Source organism: Squalius cephalus, assembly GCF_949319135.1.
Source record: "Squalius cephalus genome assembly, chromosome: 20".
Lineage (NCBI taxonomy): Eukaryota > Metazoa > Chordata > Actinopteri > Cypriniformes > Leuciscidae > Squalius > Squalius cephalus.
In genome coordinates, this window is record NC_137141.1 from 29,211,279 (window position 1) to 29,228,728 (window position 17,450).

A 17,450-nucleotide genomic window follows, 5' to 3' on the forward strand; every position below is an offset into this window, starting at 1 on the left:
CAGCAAAGACCATTAGGTAAACATGGGTTAGTTCAGCTAGATCAACTAAAAACGAAAAAAAGGATAGATTATTTATTGACAGCAAGAGTCTGACTGATTTGCAAAAACAAAAACCATGTGTGCGTCAATGGATGAGTAAATGTTGAGAGCCAGCAGACTTCAGACTTTGCTCATCGCTGTGGGAAGGTCTCCAACAAAAGGTTTACATGCTTCCAAGTTCAAAAGACACATTCATTTTCTCATAATATACATTGCAGAATAACTTCTTTTCTCAGTGTCTGGATCAATGATCCAGTCTTTCTAAACCCCAACTTTCCGAGAGCCTACTCTGCTCTGAGTGGTCAGATTGCCCAGTCTGTTATGATTGGTTGACCGCTTACAGCGTGTGTCAGAAACAAAATGCATATTACCATATTTGCATTTCAGCTCTAGATCTTCCTCAGCACTTGATACACAGATATACAAACAGATGGTGTCGTTTTTTACTGCATAAATTCGAGCACGAGTCCTCATCCTTTGGAAGCGCATGCACAGAAAACAGTTCTGACAACACGAACAACACGAACCAAACTCTTCCAGGCCTCAGCTATAACTAGAGTGTTTGAGGACGGGTCAAAGTAAATGTTGTTCACAGGCAGCCAATGAAGATCATAGGCTACCATTATACAAATGTGTTACAAACCTAGGTTTCTATCAGGAAGTGAAACTGGAATTGCTCATGCCTCATTTTGGCAGTTCAGATTCAATTCTATCTTTTAGGATTAGGAATTCTTTGATCTTTAACTTTGCAGAACTTTAACATTCACAAACAGCTATATTACACACTGCATGAAAGGTAATATTCGAAAAAGCATAATAGGGGAACTTTAAGATTGGCAAATTAATTGCCTAAGTCAATTGCCTAATTGACTAAGTCAATGAGACCAGAAACTGACTGGTTACTGACATTCTTCTAAATATCTTCCTTTCTGTTCAGCAGAAGAAAGAAATTCATACAGGTTTGAAACAACATGAGGGTGAGTATATGATGACAGAATTTTCATTTTAAAGTGGAGTATCCCTTTAAACGATGCCACAGTAAATTACACGGAATACGCAGAAACACAGTTCAACCTACCATCAATCATCTGCCATTTTCAATAGCATGAAAAATTATTGTACAGCCATAACCGTTGTGCTAAGACTAACCAGAAAATATACGTAGCTAAGCAATTACATATACATCCCATATAGGGGATGTAATATTCTCAGATGTGTAAAAATTACAGAAACAGCATCCTACATATGGGCCACAAGACAATTTCAATAATTTATTGATTTATTTATTTATTTTTAAAAGAGATTTATATTATTTAGATTTATATTATAAAAGAGTATATACAGTGCAATGCATAAGTTAATACACCCATGCTAAAGTTGACTAAAAAGAGGAATAAAAAATCATATTTTGGAAATTGAACTTAATGCCTTAATTTAAAAAATTAGGAAAAATCCAACCTTTTAGGACACCAATTTTCTTTGTGAATGAATAATGTATCGTAAATAAATAAATGTTCTTCCTTAAAATACATGGTGCATAAGTGTGTACACCCCTATGTTAAATTCCCATAGAGGCAGGCAGATTTTTATTTTTAAGTATTTTTATTTTATTAATTTTTAGGATACTATGCATCCTGATAAAGTTCCCTTGGCCTTTGGAATTAAAATAGCCCCACATCATCACATAGCCTTCACCATACCTAGAGATTGGCATGGTTTTATTTCAGTTAGCCTAAAAGCTAGTTTGATTTGCATTGAGAGATGATCTTATGGAAAGTACTCCATGCCAATCTCTAGGTATGGTGAAGGCTATGTGATGATGTGGGGCTATTTTAATTCCAAAGGCCAAGGGAACTTTATCAGGATGCATAGTATCCTAAAAATTAATAAAAAAAAAATACTTAAAAATAAAAATCTGCCTGCCTCTATGGGAATTTAACATAGGGTGTACACACTTATGCACCATGTATTTTAAGGAAGAACATTTATTTATTTACGATACATTATTCATTCACAAAGAAAATTGGTGTCCTAAAAGGTTGGATTTTTCCTAATTTTTTAAATTAAGGCATTAAGTTCAATTTCCAAAATATGATTTTTTATTCCTCTTTTTAGTCAACTTTAGCATGGGTGTATTAACTTATGCATTGCACTGTATATATATGATACACACTCACACACACACACATACATATATATATAGAACTATTCCATTCAAACTGTAATTAAAGTAGAAACCAACCATTCAAACCTGTATTTTGTATAGAAATAGATGGATGTAATTAGTGTCTGGATCTATAAATAGGACAACACCTCCAAATTTCTAACTTGATGGCACATCTGTGTGCGTCTGTGTGGGAACTTACCGCAGCACCAGCGTGTTCTCCGCAGGCTTGTAGTAGTCATACAGTCTGGTATGCTGTGCGTACTGCTCATCGTGCAGAACAGGGAGTTTGCGTAGAGTTTCAACAAGATTAGGTTCTGGAGACAAAACTGCAAATATAGAAGAAAAGCCTGTAAAAAGTTATGAATAAATGCAACAAATTCATATGTTTTTCATGGATTTTCATGTTTGCATCCCTCGGGTTCTTTTGACCAGAATTCAGCATCAGCAATGAAGCCAAAATAACCATCTTGAATATTTTAAACTGCGTATACTATGCTAATATTGTATAATTTTACACATTTTGAACCACATTCCCTTTTACAGATTAGAATAAAAAAAATATTGTATCTAACTAATTTTGTATTATTTATGCTAGAAGTTCAATGAAAAAACGGTTTACATATGAAATAATTATGTGTAGACCTGTCATGATTATTGATTAATCATATGATAGTGGTTATTCAGTCTATTCGGTCTAATAATTAATAAACACAAAAATTGTGCAGTTTAAATTTCAATCACATTTTGCCAAAGAATATTAAAAAACTGTACACAAAGCACATAAAGTTAATATTATATCATATTATAATATTTAGGCCTATTTAATTATATTTTTTATTAGCATATATTATATACGATTCAAAGTAAAAATCAAAAATTTAATTATCAAAAAATCCAAATTATTTGTATGACAATTAATCGTCGACACAAAATTAATGATCATGAAAGGCCTAACTACGTGGTACAAGTTAAATGTACGCCGAAACACTAAAAACCTAATCAAAAATCTCTTTTTTGATGGCCGGAGAGGAAATTTTTTAAAATTGCATCATGCAGACCCGTAATGGCAGGAGTCTACAGAAAAAAAAAAAAAAAAACTCCTGCACACTATCTGTACTTGCAAAAACGTATGACAAATATTTATTGGCAACGTTTCGGTCTCATGACCTTCATCAGGCACATGTCTACAGAAGTTAGAGTCTACAGAAAAAAGCAGCGGACAGTTTCCCATATGACTAGTGTTGTTCATGTGTTCAACAAGCCAAACCAGCTGTTGTATGGAACTGTAGAGTCTTGGAACAAAATGTGTCCAGGTTTCCACTGGGGAAGAAAATAACCCACAGGACTTTCAAACAGAACCTCTGTCCACATGAAGGTTGATTTTCACAGAGCCTGTTTATGGCAGAATGAAAGATAAAAACCAATTTAGGGTAGAAAAAGTCAGTGTTTATTATATTTCTGTTATGTACTCTCTGTCCTTGAACTCTGATAAATAGAGCTGAATGTTTTTGTTGACCTTGCAAATCCTTTAAAAGATGCTATCCTTTTTTATCAGTGTTCATTTTAGATAAGATGGCCAGTGTCAGAAAAGACAAACATCTGTTTAAAGAAGGCAAATATTTAACCATATTCATAGAATTTGCTAATTAAGTCATAAAACAAGATCAGCATCCTCTTCAAGCACTCTTAAAGCACTCTTCCCATTCCCATTTATTACTTTACATAATCAAGTCACCAAGTGTGCATTATTCAGACTTTCAGCTGTGTAATCCATTCCTGCTTTTAATGTACATCCATTGATATGCATCCTGTTTTTAATACAGATCCATTGATATTGATCCTGCTTTTAATATACATCCATTGATATGGATCCTGCTTTTAATATACATCCATTGATATGGATCCTGCTTTTAATATACATCCACTGAAGATGCAGCAATTGCTTTATTTAAAACGTAAAAAAAAAAAAAAAACATTTTAAACTTAAAACAAAAATATTCTCATTGGCTGGACAAGTCATGCTTTAAATTCATGAAATCATAATAAATGATAATAATAAAAATCAGACTGACGATGGCAAATTAAAGATGAAATTACCAAGTCATTCACCAAATAAATGCATAACAGGTTCATGACAATTCATGTTTTAGCACTCAATGTGAAGTTGTTTGCATGTCTTACTGTACTGTTATTTTAGTTTTCACTTGAAGCAAATAATCGAACAGACTGTCCCAAAGAGACCTTTATGTAAACATTAAAAAAATAACATTTGTGCATAATCAAGTGGCATTTATTGTAAGATATAAAATTTTTCACAAAATTATTCTGAATTATTATAATTCAGTAATTATATATAATTAGTATATATTTTAACTGAATTATTCAGTTATAATACATTTTATTTAAAATAAATAGCCTACATCATGGTAGCTACAGGTTAGTTAAGTCATGGCATCCATGCTCACAAAATTGTTTATTTACAGATGCCACCTGGTTTGATATTAATATTATTGATATCAATAACAGCATTAATGCATTCCAGTTCCATCCTAAAGATAATTATTACTTCCTAAGACCCATGCATTAATATTTACACCCTGTAGTCTATATATAAAAACATTTTAACCATATTATATATATATATATATATATATATATATTCCTAGTGTGGAATATATGCAGGTGTGTGTGCGCTGATGATAGTGTTTACCGTTATTATGATACGTCATGCCGATGGTTCCGCCGGTGTTTATGACCAGGACCCTCGCCTCGACATTGGGGCTGTGATCAGGAGACTCCGAGCTGCTGGAGAACCTCCTGCTCTGACCCGTGGCGCTCCGGCTGAGAGATATCTGCGACTGAAACACATCAGACTGATTTAACCTGCTGCGAGAAAGAGCTCGACCTAACGAGGTCATGCTTGTTGAAGACTTAGCAGAGGTAGTGTGTTTGCATTCAGCCATATCGGACACACTAATGTCGTGTGTGTCTGTCCCAAAACCCAACGACGCGGTTTCTTAAAGAGACAGCGCATCGATTTTGAACACTGATACACATGCTGATACACAAATGACCGTACAAAATTACAAATGAACGTATCAGTATCGGAACAATTATTTGAAATAATAATAATAATAATAAACAATGATAACAATAAATAATGAGACGTGAGATGTTTTCTCAAACCTTAGACTTACCAAGCAATGAGAAGAACTCATGTCATTTTAGTTGAAGTAACAAGTTCATTCATGAATTGCCATGTTTATTCATGTAGCCTTGACCACTGTGGTAAAAAACAAACAAAAAAATCCCCTATGCACCAGGTGTTGGTTGACACTAGTGTATCTACTCTGACTGCAAGAATAGTTAACCTACCTGGGCCGCCTCTCGACCTTTCTGAACACTATCACTTTGTGATTAAGATCTCTAGTGTTATATTAACCTAGGGTGACCAAACGTTCTGTTTTCCCAGGACATGTCCTGTTTTCACGTCCTGGTTGTTTTTTATAAAGTGATGAAAATGTCCTGGTTTTCATTATTTTACATTGGGCCATTAAGCGTGTTCTTACGCGCTTGCCTTTGCACACAAAACATATGAAACCGGCTTCGGCTTCGCCCATAGACAGTAAAAGATTTTTTATAATCTTGTTATAATCAACGCCAGAATACTGTATCACTCTCGTTTTTCATGTTTGATCTATAGATGTGGGGATTAATAGTGACTCTTTCTGTAGGTTACTTTGTTGAGCCAGTAGATGGTGACAAGTGACTGTCTTCAGTCTTCATGAGTTATGGGTCTAGGTGGATGCCTTGTTTGTTTGTTACAAGTCAATGGTCACCAGAATGGTTTGGCTACCAACATTCTTCAAAATATCTCCTGTTGTGTTCACCGTTTTGTGTAGTTTTAAAACGACATGAGGGTGGGTGAATAATGACAGAACTGTAATTTTGACTTGTTATCCCCTATGGTTATCCCTTATGGTTATCCCTTAAGCCATTCATAATTCATAAATGGTTTATTGCTTAAGATCTTTTTTCAGTTCACTTTTAGAGTAGATTTGTCTGTTAGTGTTGTTATTGTATTGTAATAATAGGCTACCGTCGCTATTGCTAAGTAACACGTTTTCTCAGATTATGTGATATTGTAGCCTATGTGTATTTTGAAATGTGTTTTTTAGAGTAAAGAATTTTTTTTTTTTTTTACATAATTAAAATTCAGTACTAAAAAAAGAGATAATACCATAGACTGTAAAAAAAAAAAAAAAAAAGGATAATACAGAACAAGAACATGTGAGGGTTTGACGTTTGCAAAGACCTTTATTATGAAATACGGGCTGTAACGGCCATTTCCGCTGGTTTGCGTTGACGTAGTCAGTTTCACACAGACCTCGGCTGATTTTAGGAGTGAACACCGGGGTTGAGACTGCTAGAGAATGGTGGCCCTCCGCAGGTAACTAAAACGCATTTAGTCGCTCTAAAATGAATGAAAATAACTTGTTAATTGTTATATTTTACATATCCTGTCGAAAATATGTGTAAAAAGTCTGTGGTGGTGATTTTGTGTGGGTTGTTCGGACGGCTAAGCTAGCAGGCTAAGTTGCTCTTTTCTGGCACTCCCTCTGAGCCTCTCTTGTCTCTCAGGGACACGTGAGACAGTCGAATTCAGGACGGTTGAAATCGATGCGGCTCCGCTTCAGACGGTCCAGATGACAGACCCACCGGCCGGCCAAATGAACGCTTTTCCGCCGAGGCTCTGAACGTCTTCAGCTGCTATCCGGTTACATTTTTGGGGGACGGACGTGAGAGAGCCCCCGAGACGGACATTCACACGCCAAGAGGAAGTCTTGAAAGACCGCAGGCTCTTAAAGAGGCCTCAGCACTTAACAGCCACAGGAAAAGCATCGAAAAAATCGCTGCTTTTGTCACATCTCTGTGGATTAATAGTGAGTGTGGCATTTTTCAAACGGGCACCTCCCTAACTTACATCTGAAGCAAAAGCGCTGCAAATCGAGCTTTGACCTTTTCGTCTAGTACTGAAAGTTTTCAGTAACTTACTGTCATTTAATCAGCGGAACAGTGGCCCGTATCGGCTAGAAATACATTTTATTAACAGTGACTTTATGCCCAGCTTCGTGATAACTTTACACACGTGTTCTGTTTCACTTCTAAAATTTGACATTCCCAAGAAGAAATCTTAAAAAAAAGAAAAAGCCCATTTATTTTGCCTTTGAACTACCCATATAAAACTTTTTTTTTTCTTTTGGAGGGAAGTAACCATTTATGAACAGTTTGCAAAATGGGGAAGATGCTGTCAAAGATATTTGGCAACAAGGAGATGAGAATATTGATGCTCGGTCTGGATGCCGCAGGGAAAACCACCATCCTTTATAAGCTGAAACTCGGCCAGTCCGTGACCACCATCCCAACTGTCGGTTTCAACGTGGAGACGGTCACCTACAAAAACGTCAAGTTCAACGTGTGGGATGTGGGAGGACAAGATAAGATCCGTCCCCTCTGGCGACATTACTACACTGGCACGCAGGGGTTAATTTTTGTGGTGGATTGTGCTGATAGAGATCGCATTGACGAGGCCAGGCAGGAACTCCACCGCATCATCAACGACCGTGAGATGCGGGACGCCATCATTTTGATTTTCGCCAACAAGCAAGACCTGCCGGACGCCATGAAGCCGCACGAGATCCAGGAGAAGCTGGGACTGACGCGCATCCGAGATAGGAATTGGTACGTGCAGCCCTCATGTGCGACCACCGGAGATGGACTGTACGAAGGCTTAACTTGGTTAACATCTAACTACAAGTCTTAATGATACTGGCACTGACTGTTTAGGACAAATGAACTCAATATGGGGAAAATCAGATGACATCACCCAATATTTGTGCTGTTTTGATTTAGAGTTAACATTTATTTTTGGTTAGTTTTCAAATGACCCTTTTTTTGAAATAACGTAATGGGTTTGGCTTGCTTTTAGTTTCCTGTCTACTGTGACACAGCCGTGTCACACACCTTGGACTATTGCTTAACATGATAAAGCATTCCTGAATGAAGATTATCTATTTTTTTGTTTGATTGTAGGTTTTCTATATTTGTTGTCTCTTCTACAGCTTCTTTCTTTGAGATTTCAGAGTCAAAAAATGAAGTTTTTCTCCAGCGAACAGTCCAATAGTGTGTTAAAGACATTTTATACCGAGTATCCAAACTGTCCAGGCATCCACTGTAGCAAAGCACAGTTTTGCTGAGGAGGTTGTAGCATACTAATCGTAGGTAGCTAATGTGGTGTAACAGGTTTTAAACCGTGCCATAGTTATGATATCACTGACATCCAATGATAATCAACATGTAAATGAATCCATGGAACATTTTATGCAAGAGTCTAATTGTGGAAGGCGGGCTTACTACCACAGACATAACTTATATTCAAACAGCATAATCGAAACCGGTGATGTCTTGTGCTCTCGAAAGCTTGGAAATCCACTGAAAGTTTTTTTTGTCTGCATTGCAGTGTAGCCCGAAACAAGATCAATGTTAAAGAGACTTCATTTTTTAAACATCGAGGGTTGCCTTTTGTAGCCCTAATACCATTTAGGCTAATTGCATTGACCAGATTGTCTTTGACTTACACTCATATGTCTCTAAAATGTGGGATTGTTACATTCTTGCATTTCAAGTGTAGTGCTTGCGGTAGAGTGGACTGAAGATTTCATTTTGGAGAGAAATGTTTCACTCTATTCATTTCCTCTCTTTGCTTTAATCATTTTGAGAAACATGTACAGAAACAGCTATGTAATTGTAACTTCAAATTAAACTTAGTCATTTTAATGCTTTTAGTTCCTTCTTGTTCTGACCAATTCATGCTGTCTTTGATGCCTATCAATGCACGGGAGTTTCCACCGTCATTTACCCAAGCCAAAGCAAAGTCAGATGGAAAGTGTGTTAAGCATTTTCTAGAAAATTCTTTTTTGTTTTGTTCTAGGTAGTGCACATGGAAAATCTTTTCTGTTTGCTTTCCCGGAGTTTGAGGCCCATATGTATTTGCACACAATTTTCCAAACCTGGGAATCCGAGCACTTTGGAATCCACCGCAGATAAGATTGTAAAGAATGTGTGTTGGGTTTAATGTTTGACCTCATCATGTGCTTCTGCACACAGGAATCCAGACACCTTTCTAAAGGGAACATGAGAAATGGCACACTTTCAGTGAGTGATTTCATTTATACAGTGCGGCACACTCGGATCTTCCTTTAACGTCTCATCGCAAATATTTGTTATGTTTACAATGTAGTTAATCTCCCAAAATAAGCTGTGTTGGAAACAGGTCAGCTCTACACACCCCCCAGCAAATCCCACTGTAAAAACAGGATGTCTCCCGCTAACTCTCTAAAGGCCGCACAGCTGCTAAACTATTGCACACACACAAGAGTAATGGGCGGTCGGCGCTGGACGCCACAAATGCTGCTCTTGCTGACACAGCTGTTAATAACAAGTGCTGTGCTCACTTGTTGCTTTGCACGCCATCTTGAATGATTGTTAAACCGCTAGGCTGTTTCTTCTCTCACACTCGACGCTATTCAAATCAGTCGAAGCCACAAGGGCCACATCAGCCGCTCACAATGCCGGAAATGAGCTCGACTGCTGACATGCCGACGGTTGTTTTAGCTGAAGTTTTGGAGCGCTTCCTTTTTAAAGTGAGAAATACTGTACTAACGGCATAGGAGCAGATACTGTAGCCAATCCTGAGGGATAAAGCAGCTACTGTTGTGGTCCAACTTGTTGAGACTCGCTGTCAGACCAAAATACAGACATTTGCATGTTTGTTAGTCACATTTACAAGATCAGAACTGTTTGAATTACAAAGCAGCTGATTGTCACACTCCATGTGCTTTATGGCTGCGTCTTATCTTTCTTCATTGGCATGTAGTGTGTGCTGCATGTGGGTTTATGAATAACTATGGAGGCCAAAAGTGTGGATGATCTCATTCATGCCCTTTTTTAGACTGTTTCATCCAAAATCTTGTGTGGATATACATATACATATATGCGCACACACACATACACCAAGGCTGCATTTATTTGATCAAAAATACAGTAAAAACATAGTATAAAATATTACAAATTAAAATGTTTTCTATTTGGACGCATATAATTTATTCCTGTGATGGTAAATCATCATTACATTATCATTACAGTCTTCCTTCAGAAATCATTCTAATATGTTGATTTGCTAAAGAAAAAATGATCAAGGTTTAAAACGGTTGCGTAATATTGTACTTTTTTTCCTAAATAGAAAGTATATAAATGTGTGTATTATGTGAAATGCTTATTATGCTTGTGTTATGTGAAAGGATCCTAGTACTTTGTTATATACACACACATGATAAATTAAGGCAAATATACAGTGACAAATGTTTCCTCTCCATTTTCATATCAGCAGTTTTTCCTCATTCTCAGTGTGTGCGTGTTTGCCTGCTCAGGAACTTTTAGTGCCGAGCTGGTTTCATTGTCATATCTAAAGGGAAGTGGTCAGTGTGATGTCAGTTGGGTGGTGCTCATGTGGCTCTGCTGATGCCGGCGTTGTGCTAATGACACAGACACTATTAATAGTTGTCTCTATGTGTAAGAGGGCAAAAATGCACCCCTCAGAATACCAGTGTAAACGAAACACCACGTCAAATCTTTAACACGCAAGTGCAAAAGAAGAAAGAAGACCACCTTGTGCAGTGTCTTATTACTGTGTCATATTAAAGAAATGGTTCTCCTAAAAATGAAAATTCTGTCATCATTTGCTTACTCTCATATGTTCCAAACCTGTATGACTTATAAAATATTATACAGTATCTGTCAATATTTTGGAAACAACACTATTTTTAATGTTTTTGAAAGACGTCTCCTACACTCATCAATCCTGCATTTATTTGATCCAAAAAAACAAAAAAATACAATATTGTGAAATATTATTACAATTTAAAAGAATGGTTTTCTACTTTATTTCTGTGATGCAAAGCTGAATTTTCATCAGCCGTTACTCCAGTCTTCAGTGTCACATGATCCTTCAGAAATCATTCTAATATGCATCATTTGATACTCAGTTATTATCAGTGTTGGAAAAAAAAATGTATTCATTTATTCAGGATTCATTGATGAATAAAAAGTTAAAAAGAACTGAATTTATTCAAAATAGAAATATTTTCTTACAATACAAATCTTTACTATCACTTTTATATCAATTTAATACATCCTTGCTAAATAAAAATAATTTCTTAAAAAAAAAAAAAGAAAAAAATGACTGGCCTCAATCTTTTGAATGGTAGTGTATATTGTTACAAAATATTTCTATTTTAAATAAATGCTGTTCTTTTTTAAGTTTTTATTCATCATAGAATCCTGAAAAAAGTATCATATGTAAATATATATGTATATATATATTAAGCAGCACAACTGTTTCCAACATTGATAATAACTGAGTATCAAATCAGCATATTATAATGATTTCTGAAGGATCATGTGACACTGATGCAAACCTGAATTTTCATCAGCCATTACTCCAGTCTTCACATAAATAAATTATACTTTAAAGTATATTACAATAGAAAACTATTATTTTTAATTAAAATAATATTTCACAATATTAATGTTTGTTTTTGTTTTTTTGTTTTTTTTTCCTGTATATTTGATCAAATAAATGCAGGCTTGATGAGCATAAGAGACTTTTCAAAAACATTAAAAATAGTAATGCTTCCAAACTTACACACACACAATAGTCAATGGTCACCCAAACTGTTACCAACATTCTTCAAAATATCTTTTGTGTTACGCAGAAGAAAGAAATCCATACAGGTTTGGAACAACAAGAGGATGAGTAAATGATGCCAGAATTTTCATTTTGGGTGATATCCCTTTAATGCTCAACATACCCTAATACATTGAGGACAAGTACCCAATGAATCAGAATGTGACTTATTAAAAATATATTTATCAAAACAAGTAAAGGGTTATGTGTTTTCCTGGACTTGCAGCTCTAATTGAATTAAACTGTTTGTTCCTCTAAAAGTTTACATATTCTATTGTATTGCTTGTAGAATTATTTTTCTGTTACAATTTAAGTTGTGGTTCTCTCTGTTCAGTCTGGCATCAGTGTGATGTTCCGCATCAAAGTAATTCGGGAAGAGTTTCAGTTATATGACTATAGTATTGATTCATTGTTCTTTTAGAATGAAATGATCATGTCAGAAAAAGCTAAATGGATAAGGGCTTTAGTTGGCTTTTGCAGCAGGACACAACAATAAGTATTCTATTCTGCTGAATTATAATTGCCCCTCCTCAAAAAAAAGATTGTAATGTTACTGTCTAACATTAAGTGTATTTCTATAGATGAAGTCTAAGTTTTATGTAGTTTGTTGTTAGACCGATGCCACAATGTTCTTAGTTACTGTTCATAATTATGGTCATTATTGTGTGTCCCTTTGTGGTCTTATCAACCAACCTAACACACTAACCTTTCCAGTAAGAGTAAATATGATTGTTTGTACAGCTTGACTGTTGGTTTTGTACACTAGTTTCTGTAGGACAGGTTTGGTAACTGCAATACTTAATACTTTGTCATGTAGAAGCTATTTTCCATATGTGCATCTGTGACATTTCTATACTACATCTATACATGGGCTGCTATTAAAACAGGTGGAAATCTTTTCACATGAATATAAAAAAAATATTTGAATATGTCCATGATTATTTTGCAGAAGACCTGAAAGTATAATGGTGCAAGTATTATTATTATTATTATTTATTTATCGCAAATGTTGATTACACTATTTCGATGGTCCACTTTAGACATTCTACTAACTTTAAGTAACTTTGCAACTACATATAGGCCCGGTTTCACAGACAGGGCTTAGACTAAGCCAGGATTAGACCATAGATCAATTAGGACATTTAAGTAATTTTTATAAACATGCTTAGAAAAAAACATTACCGATGTGCATCTTAAAACTAAAAAGGCACTGATATATTTTTAAGATCAGTCAGTGCAAGTTTATTTCAGTGGAAACAGCTCAGACTTACATTTTAGTCTAGGACTAGTCTTAAGCCCTGTCTGTGAAACCAGGGGATAGACTGTTAGGTTAGGGTTAAGGGTTCGGGTTAGTAGAATAAGTTGACGTAGTTACTTGTAGTAATGTCTGTTGGTGAGCATGACAATAAAGTGTTAGCAGATATTAAGCAGACAGTCTACTAATACTCTAATGACTGCTACACGACATGTAGTTGCAAAGTTACTGATAGTTTGTTGAATGTCTAAAGTCGACCATCAATATAAAGTGTTACCCAAAAACTTGGTCAAAAGTCATGTAGTGTATTCCAGCCTTAAGCTATTTCCTCATCTCTCACTTATAACAAAAAAACAAGCAAAACATACTAGTGTTGCTGCGTCAAATCATTATTGTTACTTAGTTAGAATGTGTTTCCCAAATGTTTTGTCTTATTTGTTTTGCCAGTAGGAAATGAACACAATGATAAATGCTCACACTCATGCTAATTTCACAGAAATAGAATACCTCACATGAATATGTGCGGAGTACAGTGATGTGTTAGTGGCTCTGTGCAGTGTTTACATTCAGTGTACTCTGAACCTAGTGAACCTTAGCTGCAGATGTTCTCGGATAACACTGGATATGGTGGGAGAGGTCAAAGGCCGACCTCTAGGATCAATATTAGCAATGATGACTTGGGAAACCACCAATAGCACCGACTCAGCTCCATTCTCAGGAATATAATGAACACTTTGTGGCACTTTCCAAACCATATAAAATCTTTCCATATAAACCATTTCACTGCAAGCAAATCCAGTCTCCATTCATTCCCAAACTGGAATACTCTTTCACTTTGGTAGCGCCTATGTGGATGGTTACATTATGCAGCAACTTCTTCTCACAATTTGTCCTGCTTATGTTGTGCAGCTGGAGGATTGTTGGCTGGAGGAAGCATTCCTATGGGAATATTTGAAATTCTGTAGCTGGATTTCCTGAGCGGAAAATAGTCAGAGGGAAAGTAGATGAATGGGAAGGCGGAATGTGAGAATTGTTGTTTCACTGTTCAGACATGATGGATGGATTACGTAACCAATGAGGTTCCTCCCAGGTGACTCACTGATGGATCTGTTAGCCAGTGAGAGTTCAAAAAAAAAAAAATTGATTCGCAATAAATCCCATAAGCCAATATTTAAAGCTGGGCTTTGATTGAAACAAACATGCCATAGCATCCTCGCATAATTTTCCCATTTCTCTGTCTAGTCCTTACAAACATGATATTGTTTGTACATGTGAGTCAACCCACTGAGCCAAAGTACGTTAATGTCATGTTAATCGGTTGGCGTTTCTTTCAGTGGTAACTCACTCTGGTTAAAGGGTGTAACCATGGGCACATGCAGACCCACCCATTTTACACTAGAATACACTCATTCAGAGGCCTGTTTGATTTTCCCATTGCTATAGCAACAGTCTTACGAGACTCTTACTGTAAAGTGTGAGTATGAGTGAGTCAGATTCTGTTTCATTCTGTTCAGAGGGCTGGTCAGATCAAACCTGTCCTTGTGAGTCTATAGTTTAACAATGACGAATGCCGTCATCTGAACCGATACTTCGTGCATGCAGAACTGTAATCTAATATAATTTCTGTAGCATTTCTGTTAAATGTGACTGTGCTCAGACTAGATGAGTGAACTCTTGATAATAGTAAACACTCAGTTCACACTAGAAATGCCACACAGAACATTTTATTAGCGCCCCGGAAAATCTGCTAATCGTGGTGGTGACTTTTTTTTTTTAAAAAAATTATTTGCTTTGTTTATAATCCAATTTTCTTTTTTTTTCTTTGTTTTTGGTAAAATGCAATTACGTATTTATGAATCCAGTTTCTTTAATTGTTTCTTTGCGAGACCCATTGAAGTTTATTGTATTGAATCCAATTTCTTTAATTGTTTCTTTGCGAGACCCACTTAAGTTTATTGTTTTGAATCCAATTTCTTTAAAAACATTTTTTTTTGCTTTTTTGTTTTATGTTTTGTTTTGTTGTTTTAATCCAATTTATTTCATTCTTGTTTCTTTGTAAGACCCAATCAAGTTTTGTTTTGATTGTTTTTTAATCTAATTTATTTCATTATTGTTTCTTTGTAAGTCCCAATCACATTTTGTTTTGTTAACTGTTGTTTTTTAAATCTAATTTCAATTTTTTTATTATTATTATTGCAAAAATACAATCCAAATGCTATGGAAGCTTGTTTCCACCATGGAATAAAAAATGTAAAATATTTTTTATCTCACAATTCTGAATTTTTTCCTCATAATTTCAAAATATAATTGTGTTATAACGTCAGAATTGCAAAAAATAAAGTCAGAATTGCGAGATATAAACTTGCAATTACGAGAAAAAAGTTGAATTATACGAATTATAAAGTCAAATTCTGAGGAAAAAAAAAGACAATTCAGATTTGTTTTCTTGCAATTGCGAGTTTATATGTGATTCTGACCTTATAACATGCAATTGCAACTTTATATCACGCAATTCTGACTTTATAATTCGCAATTGCAACTTTTTTTTATCACGCAATTCTGAAAAAATAGTCAGAATTGTTGAATAAAAAGTTGCAATTACCTTTTTCTTTTTTTTTGTTCAGTGGCGGAAACAGGCTTCCATACGATGTAATAGGTTTAAGGCAAGTCTGCCATGTAAATTATTTCTTCTAGTGCCACATATATTTTCTCATTTTTATTATCTTATTATTTCATCTTGCTAAGCTTAAGGTCAACATTTAAAACTTTATACTGAAGAGATACTATGGTGGCATCAGTCTGTTTCAGAGTTTAGCAGTAAGTGTCTTGCCCTGCTCAAGTGCTCATAAACACTGCATACCATTACTCCTCATTTGACACAGGAAGTGGTTTATAGTTAGCGCTCTTCCTGTTGTGGTTCAGAAGACTGAATGGAGACATCTGTACTCACTGAAACCCCATTGCAGGCCATAGTTGAGCTGAGCTGCTATTGATTTGAAAGAGGAGTTAGGGCTGGATCTTTCACACCTAACAACTCATAATTACAGACCTTTAGAAAACCCGACCTATCCACATGCAAAGGAAAGCACTGAGATCATTTAAGCCCCCGTGTTTCCGTTCATGTCTGAGTAAATGGTAAACTGGAGGTATTAAATTGATGCAAAGGTTGTGTGAATGTTGCTTGGGGGTTAAAAGTGGAATAATTCTTGAGAAAGAGTATCTTCAATTGTGCAAAAAAAAAAAAAAAGGATCTGCCCATGTTTAATCTGCATTCTATAGTGGCACATTCCTGTGTGGTAACCATGCAAACATTACCCAGTTTATAGACATTGATATATGCCAAAAGTCATCCTTAAAGAGCTTAGATCAAACAGAAGCCACAGACAGGAAAGGGAGAAGGGAGTTGACTCTTTCGACTGACGTTACAGATGCAGAGGGAAACAGTTCTGACTGGTTGGCCTAGAATACAATATTTTTATTGAAATTCAGTTTTGGCCAAGGCCTTGAGAAAAGCTGAACTATGAATGGAGAAAACAGTGTCTATGGGGAATTATTTGATTATTTATTCTTTTGTATGCTGTACACTGACAGAAATGTTTTAGTGCTGTCCATGATATGTATTTTAACCATTAAATCTAAATCATTTATTTTACATATATATTTCCCCATAGCCCCACTGTCTTTTACATTCAAGAGCCCTTAGATGAAAAATAATTGCGATTATTCATATGCATATATATATATGAATAATCACAATCGCAATTAAAATCATAATGTATTTGGACATTTAAGTCACATTTAATATATATATAGTCAGAGAGGCATAACCAGCCTTGGCCAATTAGACTTTACAGAGTGCTTGACTCTTGCATTGCCAATACAAGATCTTGACCAAAAATGTATGCACATCTTGATATATATCAAGATGTGCATACATTTTTGCATATATATATATGTATATATATATATGTATATATATATATATATATATATATGCAATGCAAGAGTCAAGCACTCTAGAGTCTACTATAATTGGCCAAGGCTGGTTATGCCTCTCTGACTCCATATTGAAATGAATGGGTTTATTAAGGATTGTTCCAAGTGGCTCATGATTTGATAGTTCTAAGCTATTGTTTAATACATTGTGCGTTTTCCACCAGGCATTACTTGTGGTATATGGTAAT

The 17,450-nt window shown here is 35.5% G+C and overlaps 2 protein-coding genes across 6 annotated transcripts in view; one reads left to right on the plus strand and one right to left on the minus strand.

Moving 5' to 3' along the window:
* Positions 1-17,450, minus strand: part of aspg (asparaginase homolog) — a 39,106-nt gene that overhangs the window by 11,716 nt on the left and 9,940 nt on the right. For 3 of the 5 annotated variants that reach the window (XM_079852968.1, XM_079852967.1, XM_079852965.1), the window contains exons 1-2: positions 4,917-5,211; positions 2,406-2,532 (exon numbers count right to left, since the gene is read on the minus strand). In XM_079852968.1, coding sequence (XP_079709094.1) covers positions 2,406-2,532; positions 4,917-5,169 — 380 coding nt within the window. In that variant the 5' untranslated portion in view covers positions 5,170-5,211. Of the gene's footprint in view, positions 1-2,405; positions 2,533-4,916; positions 5,212-5,403; positions 5,570-17,450 lie in introns of those variants that run through there. The other 2 variants (XM_079852969.1, XM_079852966.1) reach the window with 2 other exon arrangements.
* On the plus strand, positions 6,570-8,674 carry arf6b (ADP-ribosylation factor 6b). Its single transcript, XM_079853834.1, has 2 exons — positions 6,570-6,656; positions 6,848-8,674. The coding sequence occupies exon 2, from the start codon at positions 7,503-7,505 to the stop codon at positions 8,028-8,030; it is 528 nt and encodes a 175-aa protein (XP_079709960.1). The 5' UTR covers positions 6,570-6,656; positions 6,848-7,502; the 3' UTR covers positions 8,031-8,674.

Excerpts from the sequence above, each read along its gene's own strand:
- arf6b (XM_079853834.1), top strand. The coding sequence starts at position 7,503 with ATGGGGAAGATGCTGTCAAAGATATTTGGCAACAAGGAGATGAGAATA.